Source organism: Camelina sativa, chromosome 2 (assembly GCF_030686135.1).
Source record: "Camelina sativa cultivar CO46 ecotype springtype chromosome 2, ASM3068613v1".
Taxonomy (NCBI): domain Eukaryota; kingdom Viridiplantae; phylum Streptophyta; class Magnoliopsida; order Brassicales; family Brassicaceae; genus Camelina; species Camelina sativa.
This window is the reverse complement of record NC_141881.1, coordinates 23,158,064-23,185,537: the sequence shown is the minus strand read 5'-3', so window position 1 is coordinate 23,185,537 and position 27,474 is coordinate 23,158,064. Positions and strand designations below refer to the sequence as shown.

At 35.2% G+C, this 27,474-nt stretch overlaps 4 protein-coding genes and 1 non-coding gene across 9 annotated transcripts; 4 read left to right on the top strand and 1 right to left on the bottom strand.

The window, feature by feature from the left end:
• The first annotated feature begins 179 nt into the window (after nucleotides 1-179).
• On the top strand, nucleotides 180-3,140 carry LOC104729218 (uncharacterized). Of its 2 annotated transcripts, XM_087487976.1 has the most exons (10): nucleotides 180-477; nucleotides 564-701; nucleotides 825-1,068; nucleotides 1,154-1,303; nucleotides 1,642-1,699; nucleotides 1,772-1,864; nucleotides 1,997-2,095; nucleotides 2,239-2,330; nucleotides 2,640-2,699; nucleotides 2,792-3,140. In XM_087487976.1, exons 1-10 carry the CDS (start codon nucleotides 314-316, stop codon nucleotides 2,948-2,950), a joined length of 1,257 nt encoding a protein of 418 aa, XP_087344102.1. In that variant the 5' UTR covers nucleotides 180-313; the 3' UTR covers nucleotides 2,951-3,140. The 2 variants fall into 2 exon arrangements, with proteins under 2 accessions (XP_087344102.1, XP_087344105.1); XM_087487979.1 differs by lacking the exon at nucleotides 2,640-2,699 and having other exon boundaries at nucleotides 185-477; nucleotides 2,239-2,351; nucleotides 2,769-3,140.
• A 127-nt stretch (nucleotides 3,141-3,267) lies between these two features.
• LOC104729193 (uncharacterized) lies at nucleotides 3,268-4,216 on the top strand. The gene is made up of 2 exons (XM_010448107.2): nucleotides 3,268-3,693; nucleotides 3,802-4,216. Exons 1-2 carry the CDS (start codon nucleotides 3,583-3,585, stop codon nucleotides 4,084-4,086), a joined length of 396 nt encoding a protein of 131 aa, XP_010446409.2. The 5' UTR covers nucleotides 3,268-3,582; the 3' UTR covers nucleotides 4,087-4,216.
• A 3-nt stretch (nucleotides 4,217-4,219) lies between these two features.
• On the top strand, nucleotides 4,220-8,829 carry LOC104729200 (uncharacterized). Of its 4 annotated transcripts, none has more exons than XM_087487944.1 (18): nucleotides 4,220-4,655; nucleotides 4,736-4,864; nucleotides 4,954-5,121; nucleotides 5,226-5,309; nucleotides 5,392-5,442; nucleotides 5,612-5,668; nucleotides 5,757-5,839; nucleotides 6,016-6,131; nucleotides 6,225-6,292; nucleotides 6,403-6,651; nucleotides 6,738-6,888; nucleotides 7,023-7,150; nucleotides 7,334-7,381; nucleotides 7,483-7,613; nucleotides 7,699-7,781; nucleotides 7,893-8,067; nucleotides 8,193-8,467; nucleotides 8,553-8,829. In XM_087487944.1, exons 9-18 carry the CDS (start codon nucleotides 6,233-6,235, stop codon nucleotides 8,711-8,713), a joined length of 1,461 nt encoding a protein of 486 aa, XP_087344070.1. In that variant the 5' UTR covers nucleotides 4,220-4,655; nucleotides 4,736-4,864; nucleotides 4,954-5,121; nucleotides 5,226-5,309; nucleotides 5,392-5,442; nucleotides 5,612-5,668; nucleotides 5,757-5,839; nucleotides 6,016-6,131; nucleotides 6,225-6,232; the 3' UTR covers nucleotides 8,714-8,829. The 4 variants fall into 4 exon arrangements, with proteins under 4 accessions (XP_087344070.1, XP_010446422.2, XP_087344047.1 ...); XM_010448120.3 differs by having other exon boundaries at nucleotides 4,299-4,655; nucleotides 6,008-6,131; nucleotides 6,233-6,292; XM_087487921.1 differs by having other exon boundaries at nucleotides 4,301-4,655; nucleotides 6,233-6,292.
• Nucleotides 8,694-11,151, bottom strand: LOC104729209 (homogentisate 1,2-dioxygenase). The gene is made up of 9 exons (XM_010448131.3): nucleotides 10,860-11,151; nucleotides 10,540-10,770; nucleotides 10,382-10,461; nucleotides 10,062-10,229; nucleotides 9,807-9,982; nucleotides 9,657-9,726; nucleotides 9,390-9,544; nucleotides 9,227-9,310; nucleotides 8,694-9,141 (listed from the first exon to the last, which is right to left on the bottom strand). Exons 1-9 carry the CDS (start codon nucleotides 11,048-11,050, stop codon nucleotides 8,911-8,913), a joined length of 1,386 nt encoding a protein of 461 aa, XP_010446433.1. The 5' UTR covers nucleotides 11,051-11,151; the 3' UTR covers nucleotides 8,694-8,910.
• A 183-nt stretch (nucleotides 11,152-11,334) lies between these two features.
• Nucleotides 11,335-11,553, top strand: LOC147949080 (small nucleolar RNA U3). The gene has a single exon (XR_015585827.1). It is a non-coding gene; the product is annotated as a small nucleolar RNA U3 (small nucleolar RNA).
• The last annotated feature ends 15,921 nt before the right edge of the window (nucleotides 11,554-27,474 follow it).

The following is a 27,474-nucleotide window of genomic DNA, read 5'->3' as shown; positions in this document are numbered from 1 at the left end:
GCCTTTAACAAATTCGTGTTAAGCAAGAATAATAAAAAAAAAAAAGAAAAAAAGAAGCTGAATCTCTCTTTTTGACCCTTCCCCACGTATTTTCATTTTTTTTTACTTGACACTTTTAAACCGCTTCTCCTCCAAGTAATTTTTTTCTTTCTAACTAGTATAAAATAAGTCAACCCGTCAAATTAAAAAGAGCTTGAAGAAAGAAACAAATCAAACAATAAAAAAAAAGATTTAAAGGTTTTTTTTTCTTCTTCTATTTCCCCTTCTCCAAGTTCAAAGTTCAGAGAGAGTTTGTTACACAGCTCATTCAACGATGAGTCAGCTCGCGCTTGCAAGATCCGGTGGTTACACCGCCGCCGTCAAGTTCCTCCCTATGCTTTCCGCTGCTGTTCCCAAGATAATATCCTCCCTCGCCGCCGCCTCCACTACCACCTCCGTCCGTAACTTCAGCTCTACCGGAAGAAGTCCTCTCACCAGGTTCGTTTCAATCTTACGATTTCTTATACATTCTGTGAATACCTGTTCGGATTTTTGTGTTGATTTCGTTTTTTTGATTTTTGTAGTTACCAAATCAAGAAACCGGCACCGTCGCCGATGAAATCCTTTGCCTCCAGGTTTCTTCATCAATCTTCCGGAGCTACTCTGCCGCAACAGTTCTCCGGCGTTCGTAACTTCTCCTCTCCCAGCAGTTCTTACGACAGGTATTTTAAACCTATATACGCTCTTTGGAATTCTGATTTCAGTAGTACAAACCTTTGGGATTTGATTGATTAGGTTAGGTTGATTTAACGGATCTTCGCTGAAATTTTTGTTTGTGTGTGTAGCTACCACATTAATCCGCCGTCGAACTGGGGGATCAGAATCGTGCCGGAGAGGAAAGCTTGTGTGATTGAGAGGTTTGGTAAATACGTCAAGACTTTGCAGTCAGGGATTCACTTCCTTGTTCCGCTTGTGGATCGTATTGCTTATGTTCATTCTCTAAAGGAGGAAGCTATTCCTATTGGTAATCAGACTGCGATTACAAAGGATAACGTTAGCATTCACATCGATGGTGTTCTATACGTTAAGGTGTTTATCTTCGTTTCCAGATCCTCTTGCTATAAATTTTGATATTCTTCCTAAACTGTTTATTGATCTTTGAGTTTCTTTGCAGATTGTGGATCCTAAGTTGGCCTCTTATGGTGTTGAGAATCCAATCTATGCTGTTGTCCAGCTGGCTCAGACTACTATGCGTAGTGAGCTTGGGAAAATCACTCTTGACAAGACTTTTGAGGAACGAGATACTCTAAATGAGAAGATTGTGGTATGTTCTCTTTGCTTCTGGTTCAGTTTTTTTTGGTTGTTTGCTTTTAATGTACTTGATGTTCGTTCAAATTGAAAACTGGGGTCCTTTGATAGTTCATGGTCATTGATGTTAGTTAATGTGCATCTGTAGTGGGTCTTATATTACTACTTAAGATTAAGGTTCAGATTGTTTAACTGTGTTGTTCAGTTCATGATAGCTGGCTAGATGAGTTTGAGTTTACATTTGTAAGATAAGAGTATTGTTGTTGATGTGTTCTGGAATGCATTATGCGTTTGTAGTTTATGTGTTGGATATCAGAAGCATCTGAACAATTTTAAAATGAATTACTCTTGCAGGAAGCCATCAATGTTGCTGCACAAGATTGGGGTCTTCAGTGCCTTCGTTATGAGATCAGTGAGTTATTAATTCTATTGAATCTTTGCTGGATACCCTTTTGGCCTTGTATCTAATACATGTTTTATTCAGGGGATATCATGCCTCCTAATGGAGTGAGAGTTGCTATGGAAATGCAAGCTGAAGCTGAACGTAGAAAGAGAGCCCAGATTCTTGAGTCTGAAGGTAAATTTGCATGGCTTATCCTTGAGAGTTTATGTTCTGGGATTGATCTATGTTTGCAACAGCTCATTTGATTTATTTACAGTTAAGCCTGCTCAATTTGTTTCTCATAATCTACTATCCTAACTTTAACAGGAGAACGACAAGCCCATATCAATAGAGCTGATGGTAAGAAAAGTTCTGTAATCTTGGAATCAGAAGCTGCAAGGATGGATCAAGTCAATCGAGCACAGGGTTAGTATTTAGTAAACATTCTAAGTTTGAAAAACGTGGACTCATATTACTAAGACGTGGAGCCATTTGTCAGTTAAACTCATCACAACTGACTCTGTTTGTTTCATCTTAACGTTTTCTTTATTTGTGCTGTTGCTCTCCAGGTGAAGCCGAAGCAATATTAGCTAGAGCACAAGCAACAGCTGATGGACTGGCCATGGTTTCTCAATCCCTCAAGGCAACTGGTGGAATGGAGGTGAGTTCATTAGATCAAGCAGTGATTTCTAAGCATGATTTCCAGAATTTTGAGATAAATAAACTAACTTGATCACTTAGGTGTTAATACTGTTTTATCAGATTGTTAGTTTTAACTTGATCACTTAGGTGTTTATTGCTACTTAACCCTTCAAATGTGAATGCATTATGTTATCTAACCTGTTCTCCCATAACTGATTCCCCTGACGTTAAGTAGGCTTAATGGACTTGCAAATGCTAACTTTAAGTTTACTTGTTTTGCTTTCCAAATTGATATCTCATATGCTTAAAATCGTGGTGCAATATGCAGGCTGCGAGTTTGAGAACTGCGGAGCAATACATTAGTGCTTTTGGCAACATTGCTAAAAAGGTAAACACAACATTACTTGATCACATCTGCTTTCTAATCTCGTCCTCCTCCCTTGGGATTATCTAATAGAGTTGTATATTTGTTCTTGTTAGGGTAACACATTGCTGCTTCCGAGTGCTGTTGACAATCCTGGTAGCATGATCGCTCAAGCTTTAACAATGTACAAATCCCTTGTCAAGAATGGTGCCAACAGTGGTTTCACGGATAATGCAGCATCAGAATCCTCTACCGATGTCAACAAACTTGAATAGAAGCTATGGTAGCTGAACCTAGGGAACCATAATTCTTTTGACATGTGAAGGCTTATAGCCATTTATCAGCTTCTTTTTTTCTTTTCATATATGAAACAGTTATCTTACCTTATAAAACCATTTTGGAAACTAGAAAACAGATCTAAACTCAACTGTCTAAAAGAGGTTTTGCACCAGATTTTGGTCCTAAGTGTTGGCTTCTTTATTTCAATTTCCCACTCTTGTTATGGTCGAGACTCGAGAGTCTATCTGGCATAAGAAGAGTTTTTGGGCTAAAACCAGAAGGCAAAAACATAAGAGCGGTTGAGAATGAGGTTTATTTTTTTTCTCCTGTAGAATAGGTCGTTGACAGAGTAGAGCCTTAAAGAATCTACGGTGACATGAAATGTTTTTAGTCTTTTTCCTGAAATAGCTTTGTGTTGTTTGTTCCGTATAAACCACTATATATATCTCTTTGTTGTCTTCTGCTACATTCGCTCAGCCTCTAATAAAGAAAATAAGAAAACAGTTTTGGCTTCTTGAAAGGAATCAGAAAAAGGAGTTTCATTTTTTTGTAGCTCCACAGTTCTTCCCATTGTGTAAATTTGTTTGTTTGTTTTTTGTTTCAAACCAATTTATTTTCTTTAAACACCATGGGAGGCTGTGCGAGCAAACCTAAGGAGTCTGATATCCTTGAAACCTCTGCCACCACTGAAAACGTTGTCGTCGAGTCCAAGAATGTTGAAACCGAGACCGTAGCTCAGGTTTGTTGATCAATTTCATTAGAGACAATCGCTTCTTATCCATTTTTGTCTATGGTTTGATGATGGGTGTGATTCTTTTGTCATTTCGTTTTCCCGGTTGATTAACAGGAGAAGGCAGATGAAGTTGTCGCAGAGAAGAAGGATGAGTCTGCTGAAGATGTAGCAGAGACACAGAAGGAAGCTGAGCCAGCCAAGCCTGCAGAGGAAGAACCAGCCAAGCCTGCCGAGGCTGAAACCGCCAAGCCTGCTGAAGCTGAGCCAGCCCCAGAGGTGGTGAAGACCGAAGAAGCTGTCGTCGAAACTGTTAAGGAGACTGAGCCAACAAAACAAGAGGAGGCTACAGCAGCCAATGACACCACCAAAACCAACGAAGAGCCTCTTGTAACTCTTTGATTAAATTCATTTTCAATTCTCAAAACCCCAATACCGTTCTAATATCCCCATATGTTATACCCACCACTGTTGTATTGTTATTGTTAACCACATGTACTTTATGAAACAATAGACCTGTTGTGATTTGTGACTTGTGTGACCTTCTTCTCTTTTCCTCTCAATTCCAAGTTATGGTAAAGTTATTAAATTTAAATTTTTGCAAAACATATATAACATCACAAGTCAAGATAAGGTTTCACAAATATGATGGAAATTGGGAAATTTTGGTTGATTGAAATTGGATTGTTACAATTCTTCTTCTCTGAAAACCTAAGGAGAAAAAAATAAAAATGCAGACTTTATCGGTAGCTTTCTGCAACTGTGGCTTAGTGATAAGAAGAAACTCTTTGGGAAACAGAAACAGTGTTGTTAATCTGAGTTTAATCTCTTCTTCATCATCTCCTCCGACTCTTGTTTGCCGATCAAAACCAAAATCTCAAATCGATAGCTTGAGAGTGTTGGAATGGGACAAGCTCTGCGATGTTGTCGCTTCTTTTGCTCGTACTTCTCTAGGTCGCGAAGCTACAAAGGTTTGATTTTTTTCTTTTGGGGTAGCCGGAGATGATTTCTCTGCTTTGAATTGACATAGATAGTGTTGGGTTTTTTTCAGAAAAAGCTTTGGGCTCTTGACCAGAGTTTCGATGAAAGTTTGAAGCTTTTGGATGAAACAGAAGCCGCCATTAAAATGCTTCAACATGGTTCCTTCTGTCTTGACCTCTCCAGCATTCATATCTCTCTTGTAAATATTTTCATCATCCTCAGTCTCTAAAGTGTTAATCTTTAAATGAATTTGTATAGTTTTGAATTGTTTAATTTGTTATTGTGAAGGTTGAATCGGGAGTTCGTCATGCTCGGAGGAGGCTTTCTTTACGAGCAGAGCAAGCACTTGAAGTGGCTTCTCTTCTTCGTTTCTTCGATAATTTGCAGTTTGATTTGAAAGCTGCTATTAAGCAAGATGGAGATTGGTACAAACGGTTTCTGCCTCTATCTGAATTGGTATTTTTGCAGTTTCTCTCCAATTTTTTGATACTTTTTTTAACTTCAGCATTGTGGTGGCTCCCTCATATGTAGTCTTTGTGTGTTCCTTAACTCTCTTGCAGATAATGCACCCTGTGATAAATAGATCATTTGTCAAGTTGGTTGAACAAGTTATAGATCCTGATGGTAGAATCAAAGATTCCGCGGTTTGTTCTTTTGTCTCACTTTTGACTACATTGTTGCCAAGAAGCATGACCATTATGTTGAACTCGTCTTTTATTGTTTCAGAGTAGTGCCCTGAAACAATCACGTGAACGTGTGCAGACACTTGAAAGAAAGGTCAATTTCGTTTTTCTTTGTAACTGTGAATTGAAGATTGTCAAAACTGTTTTTGAGTATTCTTTGATATCTTAGCTCTTTGAATATATATTGCTTACTATAAACATGTTTTGAGAAAGATGTATTTTAAAGTTATTTTGTCTGAAACCTTCCTGATGTCTCCTTGCAGCTGCAGCAACTGCTTGATGCTATTATAAGGAGCCAGAAGGGTGACGATTCTGTCATGGTAAGTATTCTCTTAAAGTGGCGTAGGTAAAAGACAATTCTTCATTTTCTGACGTTGGCCCTAGTAATCATTTAAAATAATATTTCAGGTAGCGGCTGAAATTGATGGAAGATGGTGTATACAAATGAGCTCAAATCAACTAACTTCTGTTAATGGTCTTCTGCTTTCCAGGTAAAATTGAATTTGTAGATTTCACATTTCAGTTAGCAAAGAAGATTCAGTATTACAGATTATTAAGAAAGAGTTTCATTACCATTGGCCAATTTATTGAGAAGTTATGCTTCTCCTTGAGTGATTTATTTTGAAAATTCTATCTCTTGAAGGTAATATTTGTTACAGTGGTTCAGGTGGAGGGACTGCGGCGGAACCAGTAGCTGCGGTCTCTTTGAATGATGACCTTCAAAGTGCGAGAGCATCAGTTGCAAAGGCTGAGGCTGAAATTCTTTCAATGCTAACTGAAAAGGTAATTGAGTATAAATCTCTTAAAGTTCGAATTCTGTATTTTTCCTTCTTATTGTTTTCTGCTTGTTGACATTTTTTTTCAATTTGATGCAAGCAAAACAGATGCACGTTGATCTTTATAATATCGAGGTGGTGTTGAACTACTCTATTAAGCTCGATGTGGTAAGTGTATTCTTTTATTACCAACCATTTCTCTTTCCATTGAAGCAAAACTCAGCAAAACAAATCCCAGCAACATGACCTTCCAAACATGAGTGCTTTTTTCCTGCTAGATAAACGCTCGAGCAACTTACAGTAGTGCATATGGTGGTGCACATCCTGATATATACTTGCCACCTGAAGATGGGGTTGAATCTTTGTCTGGTGGAGAAAACTCACCGGAGAGTAACTTATCCAGCGAGGAATCGATTTCTAGAAAAGAATGGTTGCTGTATCTACCTAGATGTTATCATCCTCTATTGCTTCACCAACACAAGAAAAGCATAAGAAAGACGCGGGAGACTGTAAAATATCATAAAACAGTAAGTTTCCCATGTTATGATCATTTGAGTAGATTGATGATGCGTTTCAGCTGAATTTGTTAATAAATACATGGTTGATTTTTCAGGCAGACACGGTATTATCAGGAGCTCCGCCAATTCCAGCTGATTTCCAGATCTCTAAAGGCACTAAGGTTTTGGTTATTACCGGTCCAAACACAGGAGGTAAAACCATTTGCTTGAAATCAGTTGGACTCGCTGCGATGATGGCAAAATCAGGTAAGACATATGAAACTTACAATACCTTCTGTGAATTAAAAACTCCACCAAAAGATATAAAGCCCTTGGGAGAGAGTGAGAGATTTGAGAAACTTAACATCATATCAATTAAAAGAGCGTAATGGTTTTTGTAGGTCTTTATGTTCTAGCAACTGAATCTGCACGCATACCTTGGTTTGACAACATTTATGCTGATATTGGTGATGAACAATCTTTGCTGCAGTCACTTTCTACCTTTTCTGGTCATTTGAAGCAAATTAGTGTAAGTCGGATTCTCTGTTGTTGTCACAGCTTTTATTCTTACGAAACTTGAACTCGCTAAGTTTATCAGTTTTGGTAAAACTTCTATCCGGTTTCAAATGATAGTTTAATCAGTTTGGAAGATGTAACTCTCTTGATATGTATACAACTTATGTATCTTCTACTCCGATTGATCGACTTGCAGGAAATTCTTTCACATTCAACAAGCAGATCACTTGTGTTGTTAGATGAAGTAAGTTAAAAGACTGGCCATGATAAATGGCTAGGAGTCTATATCTCTTTTGGACCAAATTACTTGAAAGAATATGCTTTGAACTCTTGCGCTGTTAACAGGTTGGAGCTGGAACAAATCCGCTTGAAGGAGCTGCATTAGGAATGGCAATTCTTGAATCTTTTGCCGAAAGCGGTTCTCTACTCACAATGGCAACTACACATCACGGAGAACTTAAGACGCTTAAATACAGGTTTTAAAACTCACCTGCCTTTTTATTCGGATTACCCAAGGTTTTAAAGAGTATTAACTTCTTTTTCTTTCTGCATCTATTGTAGCAATTCTGCCTTTGAGAATGCTTGCATGGAGTTTGATGACCTGAACTTAAAACCAACTTTCAAAATCTTATGGGGAGTACCAGGTTTAGCTACATGCTCATCTAGACTCTTTAATGATCGATTAATTTGTTTACCCCTAAAATAGAGTCAGAGTTAATATGCTTAACTAACCCACATATGAGTATGATTGTCAGGTCGTTCGAATGCAATAAACATAGCCGAAAGGTTGGGGCTTCCATGTGATATTATCGAGGGTGCTCGTGAACTTTATGGCTCTGCAAGTGCTGAGATCAATGGGGTCATACTTGACATGGAACGGTACAAGCAGGAATATCAGAGATTTTTGAATGAGGCACGTGTTTATATAAGGTACGAATCTATGGTTATTTAAAAGATTAAACTACTGAAGAACTGAAATTAGATTTTTGAGACATGAAAGTCAGGAACTTGAACATATGAGCTTCATGTTTATGTTTTTATTTTTTTCGTTCTAGGCTATCAAAAGAGCTTCATGAGAATCTACTCACAGCACAAAAGAACATTAACGACCATGCCACCAAAGAGAGACGACAAATGAGACAAGAACTAACTCAGGCTGGTTCAATGACTCGTTCTACACTTCGCAGAACATTGCAACAGTTTCGTGCATCTGCTGCTCAATCTTCTCAGTCAAAGGTAGCTACGCAACTCCAAACAAAAGTCGAAAAGACAAATGATGAAGATAGTGGAATTCGTTCATCATCTGTGGTAGAGAGACGACCAATTTCTGGTATTTAAACAAGTTTAAGCCCTTTAAAATATAGCTATTGTCTGGTTATGATCTTTGAATCTGAACCATGTTTCTGTATTAACAGAAGCTGCGGCTCAAAAGGTTCCTGAAGTTGGTAGCTCGGTGTTTGTTTCTTCTCTTGGCAAAAAAGCGACTGTTTTGAAAGTAGAACAGTCGAAGAAAGAGATCTTAGTGCAAGTAGGCATCATGAAGATGAAAGTGAAACTGACTGATGTTGTGGCCTGAATCTAAGAGCCACGATTATGTATTCATTAATATCTAAACGAACACAGTTATGTTAGCTTCAGAGTACATTACGATGTAACTAAAGTGATATGAAGAAACTACCTACTAATTACATATGTTCTTGTTGTATGCTTTCTTATACATGTATATGGTGAAGGTCTGTACAGACTGGGTATTGAAAGTGTGAAGTGTTTTCTTTACACCGAAGCTCGTGGTTCTTTCTCTGTTGGTTCAGCATTCGTCTTGTTTAAGTCTATGCGTGAGAAGTGGGACTTGAGGCCAATCCAACATTGGTAGTAGTCGTGATCGAGGAAAGGAGACTCCAGAGCCCAATGGCAGACTCTAGGAATCAAGGCTGATTCGAACATGAAAGCCATTGTACCTGTGAGTTTAGAAGGCCCCATTGCATTTACTCGAGCAATTGTTGCCTACAAAATAATTATAAAAATGCTTCAGACTTCAATTGTCACATTCAGGGGATCAATATGATCTCGGAGGAAAAAGAATTGATACCTCGTATGTGGTAGTATCTGGACCATGAGGTGTCATACAGCTATGGAGACTTGCACCACCAGGGAGAAATCCATCAGCTTTGGCCTGTGAATTGTGAAGTCAGTTTACAGATTTCAGTAATTAAGCTAATGATTTGCAGAAGCAGGAACTTGATGCGGTTTACCTCGTATGCACCGTAGATTAAACCCATAAATTCACTCATGCAGTTACGATGATAGTAAGGAGGTCGAAAAGTATGCTCAGCAACCAACCATCGAGGAGGGAATATGACAAAATCAAGCAAGGCCACACCAGGTTTATCCGTTGGTGCTGTAAGAACTGAGAGTACAATAATTTCCCCAAAGAGTGAGTGTGATTTACAATACAGAACCAGTAACCTACTCATAACGAAACAGAAATAAGAATAGATTTTGTGCAGAGAACCACCAACCTGTATTTATAGATGGATCTGCATGGTCTAAGAGGACGGTGTTGTATGGACAGAACTTCTGAAGGTCATACTGCAAAGGGAAAATGATATCATCAGATAAAAGTGTGTTGATTTTTCAAAAGCTTATGCTTTCAATAAACATGTATTCACCTTATAAGGCACGTAATTGCCATGCCAGGCGACCACATTGAATGGAGAAAAATCTTGTTTGGCAGTAAAGAGTTCACCACCAAACTTCTGAATAATGGTGTAGTCAGGCCGCAATGCATCTTCAAACCATGCCGTTGGTGCAAGAAAGTCTCTAGGTGCAGCAAGACCATTGGCACCTGTACACATCCAGCGATACAATTCCTTATAAACACAATCCAGGATACTCAGGTTGAATCTAAAAGAACTCAAGAGTACCTATTGGTCCAAGATCAGGAAGCTGAAAATGAGCCCCATAAATTTCAGCAACATAACCTCGCGACTTCCCATCCGGTAAATCTACCGAGAAACGAAATCCTTGTGGTATGACAGCAATTTCACCAGGAGATACCAATAGCCTTCCACACTCAGTATCAATCCATAGCCCTAAACACCCACTCAAAAACATCAGAATCAATCAAGGAAAGATCTTAAATCCGTTGCTTACACATAACTTACTAAACTAAACACATCAACGATTCATCTTAAATTCCATACCAAAGATGTGAACTTTATAAACAATGAACTACTAAACTTACTTCCTACTTGAGGAACTAACAAGAAGTCACCATCAGCGTTGCAAAAGGCAGAGTCTTTCATTCCTTTGTTAGCCACATACCTTCAACAAAAAACGAATCAAAGATCATTAATTTATCAAAAAAAATGAACCAGAGATACCAAAAAGAAAGATTTTTACATGTGAATAGCGAATCCATGGCGAAGAAACGAGCTTCCAGCTCCACAAATAGTATATAACCCATCAACGAAATCAGTAGCCGATTCAGGAATATCCTCAGCTCTCCACCTAAGCTGAGTAGGATTCGTACGACTATTCGATGAATCAAACTCACTCACAAGCTTCTTATGAGCTGGTACACGTGGCTTGAACGGTTCATGTGTAACCGATGGCTTAATCCGATACAACCAGCTGAACAAAGATGGAAAAAGATCAAAACTTTTAACGAAAAATTATCTAAATTTACAAAATAAAAAACACGTAAGAGTAAACGAAAGAACCTTCGTTGGTTGAGCTTGCGTGGTGAAGTGAAAGAAGTACCGGAGATCTGCTCGGCGTAAAGACAATAAGGACAAATAAGAGGACTGTTCTGATCTAACGGCAAAGCTCCGGCGATAGCCTCCGATGAGAAATGGTTGCCGAAGCCTGATTGATACTTCAACTCTTCAAGCTTCTTCTTCTCTTCTTCCATGGCTTCTTCACATACACAGGAGAGTCAAAGAGAGAGAGACGATGATCGATACCAATTTAACATGTGGGAGTGATGCTGACGTGGCGTGTTGATCCAACAACGTCTGATTTTAAAACTCTTTTTTTTTTTTGTTCAAATATAAATTGTTGGGCTTGAATATAAATGGGCTTTGTTTATAATTAGGCCTAGTTTTGGTTACTTTTAACTTGCTGAGTTTTTATCCCACATCGGTGAGTTAGTGAGAATGATTCTTGTTTATATATGAAGAGGAAGTACCAATGGTCACGACCTTACTTGAACAGGATCTGTTCTATAGGCTCGTACCTCTGTTTCCTTGATTTCTAAGGAGACAGGCCCTTAACCCTGGTTAATGAACCATTACCGTGCGATCAGAGCGTGATTAACGGCTACGATATGTCCTTGGACGCATCCGGTCCTGTAGAGGATCGTTACTCGGCTCGGTTCTACCTTGCCGGGGTGGTCGCACGGCGGTCTGACAGGTTCCTTTTTCATCCCCTAAATTTTTTTACATGTGACCCCATCAGAGAGATGTTCAATTGTATTTTCATGTCGCTTTATCTTTGTTCCATATATGAACCCATAGGTTGATTGTATAGCAAGAAACTTAGTCAATCTCGGATCAGTCACCACCTCTAACAAATGGTCCCATAGGTTGATTCATAGCAAAAAAAGAAAAAATTGAAACAAAGATATCTAGCAAGGTTTATGTACAAATAAAACTTCCATCACTCCATCAAGTCTTTTGTTTACAAATTTCATTATCTTTCAATCCTATTTTTTTTTCACTAATGGTCGGAAAAAGCGCAGTTTTAAGTTACCAGGAAAGTTAGGCTTAACATTATTCTTGTGCGATTCTAATTGTTCATTGTAAATTTGCATCCACCGTCTTAAGTAGTTTCACATTGATGGGTTTGTCTTGTTTTGTTGTTCCAAACCATATGATCATCTTGGAAAAAGGTTAAGTAATAAACCTCATCAACCTAGAAGTCCAGAGAACCAACAAAATACTATCACTCTGCGTTAATTAGGAATCGTCTTGATTTCTTTGTTAAATGTTGAAGAAGCTAGCTATTTCAAGACTCAAGATTATCCCTCTTTGAGAACAGAACAAACGAGACGTCCATAATTGAAAAGATAATAATAAGGAATGCCAATTGGCCAAACTTGATTCTGTTTGTTATTTATTGTAGATAACGAAACGTAGAAAAACCCATCATTACAGTAATGCGGAACTATTATTTTTTTATTACTAATATGAACCATTAAAAATAATTATAATTATTTAATATTAAAAATATAAACCTATATAAATGTCAAATTTATTTTATTAAGCATTATATAATTTATCTATTTTTGAACATTTTTTCACAATTACTTTTCTCTTTATTTTCTGATATACACTCCTCATCTCTTACATCTATACTCTTTTCACATGTGATAGAATATAAAATTTAATAAATATGTGAGAAAGTTCATAAATAAATTTATTTATTGTTTTTTAAAATATAAATAGTTACTGTAACTATTAATATATGATACATATAGGAATTTCAACCAAAACAAACATGTCTTTCTTTAAAGTAAGATTCTCTTTTGACAAGTTCTAAGAAATTGTTATTTGACACTCTTTTTTTTCAACATGTGTCATTTTCTCTTTAATATTTTTAGTGAGTTTTTTAAATTGACTTTATATGATATAAATTATCTTATTTATCTTTATATTTAAGACACAATATTAATTGATATTATACATTATAAGATGTTCAATTTATTCTTTAATTTGTGTAGCATATTGTCCCCTAATGATTTTCTCTTTTTTCTTTCTCATTGTTTAATAGATATAATTAACATTATCTGATTATTACATTATTTTGTAATTTTATTCTAACTAAAAAAAACTAAAGTATATTTAAATATATATAATTTATAAATATTTAAAGAGAAATAACTACTAAAGTATATTGAAATTCCTATATGTATCATTATTGGACAATATGCTACATAAATTAAAGAATAAATTAAATGATTTATAATATATAATATTAAATTATATATTAAATTATAATATTAAATTATATATTGTCTTAAATATAAAGATAAATAAGATAATGTATACCATATAAAGTCAACTGAAAAATATACTTAAAAACATAATACTGTATAAGCTTATAAAAGGCCTAAAGTCTGATTTTTTAACAGTGTGCATGATGGTCTAATAGCTACGTCACTTGTGTGTAGGATCGGCTGCATCCGCAAAAGACCCATTCATCTATATATACATTTTTGGAGAAACTTATGAAATAAATCCTGAAGTTCAGTACTATTTACAGAGAATGCCACTGACATTAAATATTTTTAATTTATAATATTAAATAAAAATTTAAAACAAGATTTTTCACAACTGAGATTTCCTAAAATTAAGAGAATTTGAAGATATTAATAATTGTTGATTTTTCTTCTAACTAAACGATTTATAGAAACAAATTAATTTAACAAAACCAATATTTAATACTAACAATAAAGATATCTCCAAATCACAAACTAACATTTAATACTAACAATAAAGATATCTCCAAATCACAAACTAACATTTAATTCAATAATGTATTCGTCCGATTTTTCTGCAAAAAAGGCAAAACAAATACTCCCAATTAAGAAAAACATTGAATGTTTAGGTATAAATGCATTTTTATTTATAAAAATATATTTTCATAACTATCAACCAATAGTAATTCATTAAAATTTAAATTCTCAATCAATGATTCTTGAAAACTACAATTTCTTAGCATTAATTAGTAAAAAATACAGAAAATCAATCTTTGTGATACAAATTTTTTTTCTAGAAAATCATCTATTATGATACAGAGGAAGTATTAGTTATCATATTCTATAGCTTATTTCTAAATTCTAAGTTAACAATTCCAAAATTAAGATAAGCAAAATTACACAAATATCTTAGCAATAAATTAAAATTCAAAAAAAAAAAAAAAAATCTTAATACTCACTCCGAAATTTATGCTTCTCCAACTATATAAAAGCCATTTTCAACGTCTTTCGAGTCATCATCTCCCACATTCGTCCAATTTCTTTTTTTTAACGTTTGTTTTTTTCGCTTTCTTTTAGCTTTTCGTAACTAACATGTATGGTGTATTTGTGTAGGATGAAATAAAACATGAACCGAATACTGAACCGAAAGCACCAAGTGAGGTTTCATCTTGATCTATTCTTCTTCTATTTTATTTTATTTTATTTACTTCATAAATTTTTGAATTTCCAGATTTCTAATTAAATAATTGATCTCATTGTGAGATGTTTCTGTTTTGTTTAGTCTGCAACTAATATATTTGATATTCTTTTGTTTGGCAGTTTAATTAAATTATAAGAGATCATTCATACCAGGTTATCCCTCACTTTTTTCCATCTTTGTTTTTTTTTTTTAGTGTTTTTTTTTAACTTACCATGTATACTATTTGTGTATGATGAAAGAAAGCATTAATCGAATAGCACCAAGTGAGTTTTTACCTAAAATGTTTCTTATTATCTATTAATTTTTATTTTCTATTTATTTCATACATTTTTGAATTTCAAAATTTGTAATTAAATAGTTGTTGATGTTATGAAGCGACCATTCAAATCAATTAAAAGATTGATACATCACAAAATATTCTTTTAATTATACTTCAATTTTAAATTGGGGTTTAGATACATTATAAATGAATAATCTATATTGCCAAGATCACATATACTGTATACATAAGAGGAGAGACTACCTATTGCCCACTATTTTGTCTAAAAGGAAAGAAATCTTTGGAGCATAAGATATTATTGAGTGTTTTTATTATATATAAAAAAAGTTATTATTCAGTGGAAGGAGAGTGTTTTATTTTGTGAATTTTTTGAAACTTCAATTTTCAATCTTCGATTTATGATGTGTATAAAATTAATTAGTGGAAGTTGAGAGCAACATAATATTTTATATAAGTCTTTAATTTGTATATAATGTTATTATTTTTGACGTGATTTTATATAGCAAATATAAATTATTACTTTGTAATAAGATTTATAGATCATCAAATTAATCTATATAAAATTATTATTTTTATGTAAATTATTCTCAGTTATTTCTTATGTAAGTTAACATCTCTTAAAAATTTGAGAAAATGGTAATTTTTAATATCTCTAAATAGAAAAGGATATTTGAAACCGATGTCATTTTTTTTGTTTTAGAATAATTTTTACATTAATTTAAAAATTAAATATTCCTCATATCTTATTAAAAATTTCCAAAAAAAAATATTAATAACGAATTTAAGATAATTTCTATATTTATTATATTCAATAATTTAAATTCAATAACTTTTATAATATAAAATAAAAATAACAAAACATTATATTTCTGGACTGTATACAACTAAAATCAACGGTTTGATATCGTTCTTATATTATAAAAAAGTAAACATTAAACACAGTTATCTATATATTTCTGGACTCTATAAGGGTCATTTAAAAATATTAATAACTTACATATATAGTTAATCTATTGTACAAATTACAATTTGCTTTTTTTTTTTTTAAAATATAGTCCCGCGGTGTACCGCGGGTGAATATCTAGTAGTGTGTTAAAGCAAAATAGACTATATTGTATAAAAATTTGACTTTTTTTTTTTTTTTTTTCAGAAAACTTGACTGTTGGGATTTAAGCGGAAGAGATGAAAAAAGAGAACGGCAAAGAGAATGAGGATAGAATTAAATCCCATAAATTACTCTTACAAAGGTTTACAAAGGATATAAATACCAAGAGAACTAGGGCTACACCCTTTACAATAAATCACATAGGGAATAAAGAAGGAGAATTAGTTCTTCCCAAGATTGAACTCATCCTCTAATTGTTTCCTTAAATGCACCGCCCAAGACTTTATTTTCTCTTCTCCTCTAACGGCTATAAAGAGATTTCGAACCTTCTCATGGACTTACACCAACAAGGCCTCTTTATCCACACAGATAACTCGGCCTTATAGACGAACGGACGTCCACATAGAGATATGGGCAATGTGATCATGGTCAATACTCCCCCTCAAGCTTAGCCAAGGGAGACAGCTAAGCTTGGAACCCGCATAAGATCACCTCATTAAAAACCTCAACATAGAAAACCACATGGGACAAAACTATGTTAAGGAAAAGAGTATGATCTCCACGGGTTAGAGGAGTTCCTCACGGATGAGTTGGATCAACTAGTCCAAGCTTGCTGGAAATGTATTCGTAAATCTGAGGGCTCGTGGCTTTGGTAAAGATGTCCGCCAATTGGTCTTTGCTCGGAGTGTAACACGCCAAGACTACACCTTCTTCAATCTTTTCTCGCACCTTATGATAATCAACCTCAATGTGCTTAGTCCTTTCATGGAAGACCGAGTTGGTTGCTATGTGTATTGCCGCCTTATTGTCACAATGCATGGTGATTGGTTGATCAGACTCCACTCCAAGATCCTTGAGGAGGCCTTTGAGCCATGTTAGCTCGTTGGTTAGCTTCTTCATAGCCTTATATTCCGACTCGGCACTTGATTGAGACACAACTTTCTATTTCTTCGACTTCCAGGTTACTAGGTTCCCTCCAACGAACGTACAATACCCTGTTGTAGATCTCCTATCTGTTGTATCACCAGCGTAGTCTGCATCACAGTAGCCAACGAGCTCCGTGTTGTTGTTCTTTCCCATCCAAATACCTTGCCCCGGACTCCCCTTGAGATAACATAGGATCCGCTCGAGCGTTTGCCAATCAAAGTTCGTTGGAGCTTTCTTGTGTTGACTAACTTGGTTCACCGCATAGCAAATGTCCGGCCTCGTAATCGTGAGATAGATAAGCTTGCCCACCAGTCTTCGATAGCGTCCCACATCTTTGTATGGTTGGTGCGACTTGGGAACCGGAGCACCAGGTGTTGGCTTCTCCCCCTTTCGCTTGACCTGGTAGCCTTCTTCAAGTGGCGTGGACACTGGCTTGGCACCTTTTTCATCCCCTAAATTTTTTTACATGTGACCCCATCAGAGAGATGTTCAATTGTATTTTCATGTCGCTTTATCTTTGTTCCATATATGAACCCATAGGTTGATTGTATAGCAAGAAACTTAGTCAATCTCGGATCAGTCACCACCTCTAACAAATGGTCCCATAGGTTGATTCATAGCAAAAAAAGAAAAAATTGAAACAAAGATATCTAGCAAGGTTTATGTACAAATAAAACTTCCATCACTCCATCAAGTCTTTTGTTTACAAATTTCATTATCTTTCAATCCTATTTTTTTTTCACTAATGGTCGGAAAAAGCGCAGTTTTAAGTTACCAGGAAAGTTAGGCTTAACATTATTCTTGTGCGATTCTAATTGTTCATTGTAAATTTGCATCCACCGTCTTAAGTAGTTTCACATTGATGGGTTTGTCTTGTTTTGTTGTTCCAAACCATATGATCATCTTGGAAAAAGGTTAAGTAATAAACCTCATCAACCTAGAAGTCCAGAGAACCAACAAAATACTATCACTCTGCGTTAATTAGGAATCGTCTTGATTTCTTTGTTAAATGTTGAAGAAGCTAGCTATTTCAAGACTCAAGATTATCCCTCTTTGAGAACAGAACAAACGAGACGTCCATAATTGAAAAGATAATAATAAGGAATGCCAATTGGCCAAACTTGATTCTGTTTGTTATTTATTGTAGATAACGAAACGTAGAAAAACCCATCATTACAGTAATGCGGAACTATTATTTTTTTATTACTAATATGAACCATTAAAAATAATTATAATTATTTAATATTAAAAATATAAACCTATATAAATGTCAAATTTATTTTATTAAGCATTATATAATTTATCTATTTTTGAACATTTTTTCACAATTACTTTTCTCTTTATTTTCTGATATACACTCCTCATCTCTTACATCTATACTCTTTTCACATGTGATAGAATATAAAATTTAATAAATATGTGAGAAAGTTCATAAATAAATTTATTTATTGTTTTTTAAAATATAAATAGTTACTGTAACTATTAATATATGATACATATAGGAATTTCAACCAAAACAAACATGTCTTTCTTTAAAGTAAGATTCTCTTTTGACAAGTTCTAAGAAATTGTTATTTGACACTCTTTTTTTTCAACATGTGTCATTTTCTCTTTAATATTTTTAGTGAGTTTTTTAAATTGACTTTATATGATATAAATTATCTTATTTATCTTTATATTTAAGACACAATATTAATTGATATTATACATTATAAGATGTTCAATTTATTCTTTAATTTGTGTAGCATATTGTCCCCTAATGATTTTCTCTTTTTTCTTTCTCATTGTTTAATAGATATAATTAACATTATCTGATTATTACATTATTTTGTAATTTTATTCTAACTAAAAAAAACTAAAGTATATTTAAATATATATAATTTATAAATATTTAAAGAGAAATAACTACTAAAGTATATTGAAATTCCTATATGTATCATTATTGGACAATATGCTACATAAATTAAAGAATAAATTAAATGATTTATAATATATAATATTAAATTATATATTAAATTATATATTGTCTTAAATATAAAGATAAATAAGATAATGTATACCATATAAAGTCAACTGAAAAATATACTTAAAAACATAATACTGTATAAGCTTATAAAAGGCCTAAAGTCTGATTTTTTAACAGTGTGCATGATGGTCTAATAGCTACGTCACTTGTGTGTAGGATCGGCTGCATCCGCAAAAGACCCATTCATCTATATATACATTTTTGGAGAAACTTATGAAATAAATCCTGAAGTTCAGTACTATTTACAGAGAATGCCACTGACATTAAATATTTTTAATTTATAATATTAAATAAAAATTTAAAACAAGATTTTTCACAACTGAGATTTCCTAAAATTAAGAGAATTTGAAGATATTAATAATTGTTGATTTTTCTTCTAACTAAACGATTTATAGAAACAAATTAATTTAACAAAACCAATATTTAATACTAACAATAAAGATATCTCCAAATCACAAACTAACATTTAATACTAACAATAAAGATATCTCCAAATCACAAACTAACATTTAATTCAATAATGTATTCGTCCGATTTTTCTGCAAAAAAGGCAAAACAAATACTCCCAATTAAGAAAAACATTGAATGTTTAGGTATAAATGCATTTTTATTTATAAAAATATATTTTCATAACTATCAACCAATAGTAATTCATTAAAATTTAAATTCTCAATCAATGATTCTTGAAAACTACAATTTCTTAGCATTAATTAGTAAAAAATACAGAAAATCAATCTTTGTGATACAAATTTTTTTTCTAGAAAATCATCTATTATGATACAGAGGAAGTATTAGTTATCATATTCTATAGCTTATTTCTAAATTCTAAGTTAACAATTCCAAAATTAAGATAAGCAAAATTACACAAATATCTTAGCAATAAATTAAAATTCAAAAAAAAAAAAAAAAATCTTAATACTCACTCCGAAATTTATGCTTCTCCAACTATATAAAAGCCATTTTCAACGTCTTTCGAGTCATCATCTCCCACATTCGTCCAATTTCTTTTTTTTAACGTTTGTTTTTTTCGCTTTCTTTTAGCTTTTCGTAACTAACATGTATGGTGTATTTGTGTAGGATGAAATAAAACATGAACCGAATACTGAACCGAAAGCACCAAGTGAGGTTTCATCTTGATCTATTCTTCTTCTATTTTATTTTATTTTATTTACTTCATAAATTTTTGAATTTCCAGATTTCTAATTAAATAATTGATCTCATTGTGAGATGTTTCTGTTTTGTTTAGTCTGCAACTAATATATTTGATATTCTTTTGTTTGGCAGTTTAATTAAATTATAAGAGATCATTCATACCAGGTTATCCCTCACTTTTTTCCATCTTTGTTTTTTTTTTTTAGTGTTTTTTTTTAACTTACCATGTATACTATTTGTGTATGATGAAAGAAAGCATTAATCGAATAGCACCAAGTGAGTTTTTACCTAAAATGTTTCTTATTATCTATTAATTTTTATTTTCTATTTATTTCATACATTTTTGAATTTCAAAATTTGTAATTAAATAGTTGTTGATGTTATGAAGCGACCATTCAAATCAATTAAAAGATTGATACATCACAAAATATTCTTTTAATTATACTTCAATTTTAAATTGGGGTTTAGATACATTATAAATGAATAATCTATATTGCCAAGATCACATATACTGTATACATAAGAGGAGAGACTACCTATTGCCCACTATTTTGTCTAAAAGGAAAGAAATCTTTGGAGCATAAGATATTATTGAGTGTTTTTATTATATATAAAAAAAGTTATTATTCAGTGGAAGGAGAGTGTTTTTTTTTGTGAATTTTTTGAAACTTCAATTTTCAATCTTCGATTTATGATGTGTATAAAATTAATTAGTGGAAGTTGAGAGCAACATAATATTTTATATAAGTCTTTAATTTGTATATAATGTTATTATTTTTGACGTGATTTTATATAGCAAATATAAATTATTACTTTGTAATAAGATTTATAGATCATCAAATTAATCTATATAAAATTATTATTTTTATGTAAATTATTCTCAGTTATTTCTTATGTAAGTTAACATCTCTTAAAAATTTGAGAAAATGGTAATTTTTAATATCTCTAAATAGAAAAGGATATTTGAAACCGATGTCATTTTTTTTGTTTTAGAATAATTTTTACATTAATTTAAAAATTAAATATTCCTCATATCTTATTAAAAATTTCCAAAAAAAAATATTAATAACGAATTTAAGATAATTTCTATATTTATTATATTCAATAATTTAAATTCAATAACTTTTATAATATAAAATAAAAATAACAAAACATTATATTTCTGGACTGTATACAACTAAAATCAACGGTTTGATATCGTTCTTATATTATAAAAAAGTAAACATTAAACACAGTTATCTATATATTTCTGGACTCTATAAGGGTCATTTAAAAATATTAATAACTTACATATATAGTTAATCTATTGTACAAATTACAATTTGCTTTTTTTTTTTCAGAAAACTTGACTGTTGGGATTTAAGCGGAAGAGATGAAAAAAGAGAACGGCAAAGAGAATGAGGATAGAATTAAATCCCATAAATTACTCTTACAAAGGTTTACAAAGGATATAAATACCAAGAGAACTAGGGCTACACCCTTTACAATAAATCACATAGGGAATAAAGAAGGAGAATTAGTTCTTCCCAAGATTGAACTCATCCTCTAATTGTTTCCTTAAATGCACCGCCCAAGACTTTATTTTCTCTTCTCCTCTAACGGCTATAAAGAGATTTCGAACCTTCTCATGGACTTACACCAACAAGGCCTCTTTATCCACACAGATAACTCGGCCTTATAGACGAACGGACGTCCACATAGAGATATGGGCAATGTGATCATGGTCAATACTCCCCCTCAAGCTTAGCCAAGGGAGACAGCTAAGCTTGGAACCCGCATAAGATCACCTCATTAAAAACCTCAACATAGAAAACCACATGGGACAAAACTATGTTAAGGAAAAGAGTATGATCTCCACGGGTTAGAGGAGTTCCTCACGGATGAGTTGGATCAACTAGTCCAAGCTTGCTGGAAATGTATTCGTAAATCTGAGGGCTCGTGGCTTTGGTAAAGATGTCCGCCAATTGGTCTTTGCTCGGAGTGTAACACGCCAAGACTACACCTTCTTCAATCTTTTCTCGCACCTTATGATAATCAACCTCAATGTGCTTAGTCCTTTCATGGAAGACCGAGTTGGTTGCTATGTGTATTGCCGCCTTATTGTCACAATGCATGGTGATTGGTTGATCAGACTCCACTCCAAGATCCTTGAGGAGGCCTTTGAGCCATGTTAGCTCGTTGGTTAGCTTCTTCATAGCCTTATATTCCGACTCGGCACTTGATTGAGACACAACTTTCTATTTCTTCGACTTCCAGGTTACTAGGTTCCCTCCAACGAACGTACAATACCCTGTTGTAGATCTCCTATCTGTTGTATCACCAGCGTAGTCTGCATCACAGTAGCCAACGAGCTCCGTGTTGTTGTTCTTTCCCATCCAAATACCTTGCCCCGGACTCCCCTTGAGATAACATAGGATCCGCTCGAGCGTTTGCCAATCAAAGTTCGTTGGAGCTTTCTTGTGTTGACTAACTTGGTTCACCGCATAGCAAATGTCCGGCCTCGTAATCGTGAGATAGATAAGCTTGCCCACCAGTCTTCGATAGCGTCCCACATCTTTGTATGGTTGGTGCGACTTGGGAACCGGAGCACCAGGTGTTGGCTTCTCCCCCTTTCGCTTGACCTGGTAGCCTTCTTCAAGTGGCGTGGACACTGGCTTGGCACCTATCTTACCTGTCTCATGTAAAAGGTAAAGAGTATACTTCCTTTGAGAGAGAAACAATCCCTCCGGAGAGCGAGAAATTTCTATCCTACGTTCACCCAAATCCTTAATATCAAAGGTAGAGTTAAGAAGAGCCTTAGTGGCACAAATACCATCCCTATCATCGCCGGTGATAATAATGTCATCGACATAAACAAGAACGACGACACGACCACTGGTAGTGCGGAGGGTGAACATCGTATGATCAGCTTCAGAGCGCTTGAATCCATTCGTCCGTAGTGTAGAACTGAGTTTATGGTACCACGCCCTCGGAGATTGCTTGAGACCGTAGATCGCCTTGTGGAGCCGGAGAACCTTACCCGGAGCAACAATATGTTCTAATCCCGGTGGAGGATGCATGTAGACCTCCTTAGTCAGCTCCCCCTGAACAAATGCGTTCTTGACGTCCATTTGGCAGAGCTCCCAAGAGAGGTTAGTGGCCAAGGATAATACTACTCGAACTGTGTGGAGCTTAGCTACCGGTGCAAAGGTATCCGTATAGTCAAGACCATAGGTTTGAGTAAAGCCGCGTGCCACCAGTCGAGCTTTGTAGCGCTCTATCTCACCAGTGCTAAGATATTTGATAGTGAACACCCACTTTGAGCTGACAGCCTTTTTACCCTTCGGGAGATCGGCCTCATCCCAAGTTCTGTTACGGATCATAGCTGCTGTTTCATCGTCCACCGCATCAAGCCACTCCTTAAATTGCTTAGCTTCCTCGTAGGTTTGAGGGACAAAATGCTCATCCATCTTACCGAGGAAGGCAGCATGAGTAGCGGGAATAAGGTCAAGCGAACATACAGCCTGAATAGGGTGGGAAATGGCCTGATTATTGTAGTAAACCCTCTTGTCTTTCCATGTAGACGGATGAGATCGGATTCGGTTACTGCGCCGTAGCAATGGCTGAGTAATTGGCTGGTCTAGTGGCTCAAGAGTTTCTTCTCTATCTATGCTCCCTGTTTGTTGTTCAACATGATCGGATGCGGTAGGCATTTCCGTAGTTGATGAAGCAATAGGTTCGGCAACTTGGTCCAATGGTGGAATTGCAATAGGAGAACTCGTATTCGGCCTATCTTCGGATTGGTGTGGAGACGACGGTAAAGGATCGATATTGATGTCCTGTTTACCAAGAGATGTCGGTTTAGTGACGCCAAGGTGGTCAAGAAGGAACCGCAAGTTGGCTGCCCGGTCAGTGTTAGATTGAGATAAGTCTTTTAAGCCTTCCCAATCCCTCTTGTCATAGTAGCCTTGTTGTTCGAGAAACTTGACATCGCGTGAGACCATAGTGCGGCCATTGATCGGATCGTAACATTTGTACCCCTTCTGGCTTGTTGAGTAACCGATGAACATACTTCTAGTGCTTTTGGCCTCAAGTTTATTCCTTTGTTCTCCGGGCACTAAAACAAAACAAACACACCCAAACACACGTAAGTGATCAAAAGAAGGTTTAATTTTGTTTAGTACCTCATAGGGTGATAAGTCATTTAAGACTTTTGTTGGTGTCCGATTGATCAAGTAGCACTCCATCATGACTGCATCCCCCCAAAACCGCTTAGGGACATTCGAGTGAAACATCATTGACCGAGCCACCTCCATTAAGTGTCGATTCTTCCTCTCGGCCACTCCATTTTGTTGAGGCGTATATGGATAACTGGTCTGTTGAAGAATTCCATGCTTAGCAAGGTGCTTTTTGAGTTTGTGGATTGTGTATTCACCTCCATTATCCGATCTTAGTACCTTTATTTTTGCATTAAATTGATTAGTAACATGATTCTGAAAATTGACAAAGGCATCATAGACCCTATCTTTAGATGGTAACAAGGTGAGCCAAGTATATTTAGATTTCTCATCAATAAAAGTCACAAAATACTTGTTATTATCTCTAGATAGGCAAGGAGATGTCCACACATCATAATAAACTAAATCAAAGCAATGTTCGTAAATGATACTAGATTTAGGAAAAACAGTTTTGCAATGTTTACCAAGAATACAAGACTCACAAGTGGAGTTATCAAACGAAACATTAGGCAACATTAATTCAAATGCACGAGAATGAGGATGGCCTAGTCTAGCATGCCACACATCACTTAAACTACTACTAAGGTTCGAAGCAAAAGAAAACGAATTAGAAGGACTTGAAGCTTTCTCTAGGACATAGAGATCTGCTCTACCATCTCCCTCTCCAAGGACCTTTCCACTTTCAATATCCTGAAAATGTACACTGTTAGGTCCAAAAATCGCATAACAATTCAAATCTGTAGTAGCTTTCTTTACCGATAAGAGATTCGAGGTAAATGAAGGCATAAAGAAGGCTTTAGAACTTTTATCAAACAACTTTAGTTCTCCTATTCCTTTAACCTGTACTCTATCTCCATTAACAATGATAACATTACCTAGTGCCGGTTTTATGTTGTGTATAAGACTAGGGTTACTAATCATATGGTGAGAAGCACCCGAGTCTACAACAAGAGAGGTACTAGGTTTTGAAGCGAAGAAGGTGGTACCGGATTCCTTTAGTGCAGCAATGGACTTGATGAGAGCCTCAAGGTCCGACTTTCTCACCAGGTCTCCAAGGGAAGCTGCCATGGCAGTGGCTGTTGCATCTCCTTGATTTGCTGCTCCGGTGCCTTGACCGCTTGGTCCTCCTTGCGAAAGATTTGCCTTGAACTTCGCCGGTTTGAGATGTGGGTGAAGGATCCAACATTTGTCTTTCAGATGGCCCCTCTTCTTATAATGGTCGCAAACCATCACTTTTCGGTCCTCATGCTTGTAAACTCCCTTGTTAGCCGTAGCCAAGTCCTCCTTACCGCTAAACAAGCCTAGTGACCCTTGTTCTTTTTGAACTTGTGAACACACATCTTCAAGGGTTGGAAGCTTGTTACCACGAAGGATATGCTTGATAAGATCGTTGAATGCCGGATTCAGAGTTAGGAGAAGACCGAAGACCTTGTCCTGTTCCTTTCTTTCGTTAAGGATGGCCGGATCTATGGTGCTTGGCCGAAGCATCACTAGTTCGGCCCAAAGAGACCTAAACTTGCCGAAGTGCTTTGTGAACTCCAAGTCTTCTTGGTGAAGACTGTTGATAGCTTTCTTTACTTCAAACACCCTGGTCAAATTAGTCACGTTTCCATACACGTTCGCAAGTGTCTCCCACAAATCCTTGGCCATCTCACAGTACAAGTATGCTTCAAGGATTGGTGCATCAAGCGAATTCTAAAGAATGGCAAGCACGGTCTGATTCTCTTGGAACCATTTGACTTCCTTTTCGAGTTCAGCCTCCTTGTCTTCTTCTTTTCTTTCTTTACCGTCGTTCTTGGTGACTTTCTTGGGAAGCTGATTCGTTTCAACGTGAACCCATAGTCCCCGGCCACTCAACGCGGTCTTTGTGGTTCTTTTCCACAACAAATAGTTGGCCCCTTTTAAGACCACCGGTGTAACAAAAGGCTTGGTAGAGTCCATGAGCGAGATGGAAGATTGAGACTAAGAATGTAACAGAGAGTGAAGAACCCAAGTATTCCGAGAATAAGAAAGAGATTGGAGAAAAATAGAAGAGACTTGAGTAACCGAGAATAAGAATAAGATTAAAGAATCAAAGATCGAAGAACTGCTCTGATACCATGTTGGGATTTAAGCGGAAGAGATGAAAAAAGAGAACGGCAAAGAGAATGAGGATAGAATTAAATCCCATAAGTTACTCTTACAAAGGTTTACAAAGGATATAAATACCAAGAGAACTAGGGCTACACCCTTTACAATAAATCACATAGGGAATAAGGAGGGAGAATTAGTTCTTCCCAAGATTGAACTCGTCCTCTAATTGTTTCCTTAAATGCACCGCCCAAGACTTTATTTTCTCTTCTCTTCTAACGGCTATAAAGAGATTTCGAACCTTCTCATGGACTTACACCAACAAGGCCTCTTTATCCACACAGATAACTCGGCCTTATAGACGAACGGACGTCCACATAGAGATATGGGCAATGTGATCATGGTCAATTGACTATGGGGATTGTGTTTCACTACTCACTAGCATTATTAACTCATCTATCTCATGTTCTACGTTTGATCATCTATCTACCGGGTCTTTCATTTTTTGTAAATATGTAAATAACACTTTTTGAGTAAGCAATATAAAAATGTGTTGGTTGTAATGTAATCCAAAAAAACTTATTAATTAAGACCAAATTTAATTTTGATATACTTATATTAATAAGAGGGAATGTTGCAATCTTCAACTTTATTTTTTGTATATATATACCCTGACAGCAAAATTATGTTGTTTGGACTTTGGACCACAAAATTAACAACAGTATCATTGCAAAAACCGAGAATTTTGTCAATGTATATTTTGTGACATAACGAATTATATTAAATTATAAACATAGACTAAAAGATTGTTTATATCTATTAACCATCACAAACTGCCTAATTATCACCTATGTTACCATCACAAACTGCATTATTATCACCTATGTTGCCATCACCACATATTGTTGTAGTCATCACCATTACCATTTATCACCTTTGTTGTTGTCATCACCACGATTTGTAAATTGTGACTATGGACGGTAGTTTGATATCACTGATATGGTGGCTACAAACAGTAGTGATTGTGTAATAGACTAATTTAGTAGTGATAAAATGACAATGATAATTGCGACGAACTTGACGATGGTTGGCAGGTACTACCAACTTGGTAGTGATTTAAATGATATTTTTGATCGTAGTGGTTCTTAATCTACACAATTGAAAGTATATATGAGGAGTTTTAAATATTGGAAAATTGAGCAGCGTTTAGCTTTTAATATTATGTAGCGAACAAACCGTCGGAAGGCGGAAAAACACGATTCCCCATACTTCTTCTATGATATAGTGCTCGGTTTTGTAAGCTCCCTTGGACACCATCCATGATTTGGTGATTAGATCACCATTGATACCTCATACCCGTAAGAGCTTCAAACGCCAAT

What these genes read in the sequence shown, in the direction of transcription:
- LOC104729218 (XM_087487976.1), top strand. Translation starts at nt 314, where the DNA reads ATGAGTCAGCTCGCGCTTGCAAGATCCGGTGGTTACACCGCCGCCGTC. An exon ending in CCCAGCAGTTCTTACGACAG is followed by an intron (nt 702 to 824) that starts GTATTTTAAACC and finishes TTGTGTGTGTAG; the next exon opens with CTACCACATTAATCCGCCGT. An exon ending in TCAAGTCAATCGAGCACAGG is followed by an intron (nt 2,096 to 2,238) that starts GTTAGTATTTAG and finishes GTTGCTCTCCAG; the next exon opens with GTGAAGCCGAAGCAATATTA.
- LOC104729193 (XM_010448107.2), top strand. Translation starts at nt 3,583, where the DNA reads ATGGGAGGCTGTGCGAGCAAACCTAAGGAGTCTGATATCCTTGAAACC. An exon ending in AAACCGAGACCGTAGCTCAG is followed by an intron (nt 3,694 to 3,801) that starts GTTTGTTGATCA and finishes GTTGATTAACAG; the next exon opens with GAGAAGGCAGATGAAGTTGT.
- LOC104729200 (XM_010448120.3), top strand. Translation starts at nt 4,416, where the DNA reads ATGCAGACTTTATCGGTAGCTTTCTGCAACTGTGGCTTAGTGATAAGA. An exon ending in ACTCTATTAAGCTCGATGTG is followed by an intron (nt 6,293 to 6,402) that starts GTAAGTGTATTC and finishes TTTTCCTGCTAG; the next exon opens with ATAAACGCTCGAGCAACTTA. An exon ending in CTTAAGACGCTTAAATACAG is followed by an intron (nt 7,614 to 7,698) that starts GTTTTAAAACTC and finishes CATCTATTGTAG; the next exon opens with CAATTCTGCCTTTGAGAATG.
- LOC104729209 (XM_010448131.3), bottom strand. Translation starts at nt 11,050, where the DNA reads ATGGAAGAAGAGAAGAAGAAGCTTGAAGAGTTGAAGTATCAATCAGGC. An exon ending in CGCAAGCTCAACCAACGAAG is followed by an intron (nt 10,771 to 10,859) that starts GTTCTTTCGTTT and finishes ATCTTTGTTCAG; the next exon opens with CTGGTTGTATCGGATTAAGC. An exon ending in GTTAGTTCCTCAAGTAGGAA is followed by an intron (nt 10,230 to 10,381) that starts GTAAGTTTAGTA and finishes GTGGGTGTTTAG; the next exon opens with GGCTATGGATTGATACTGAG.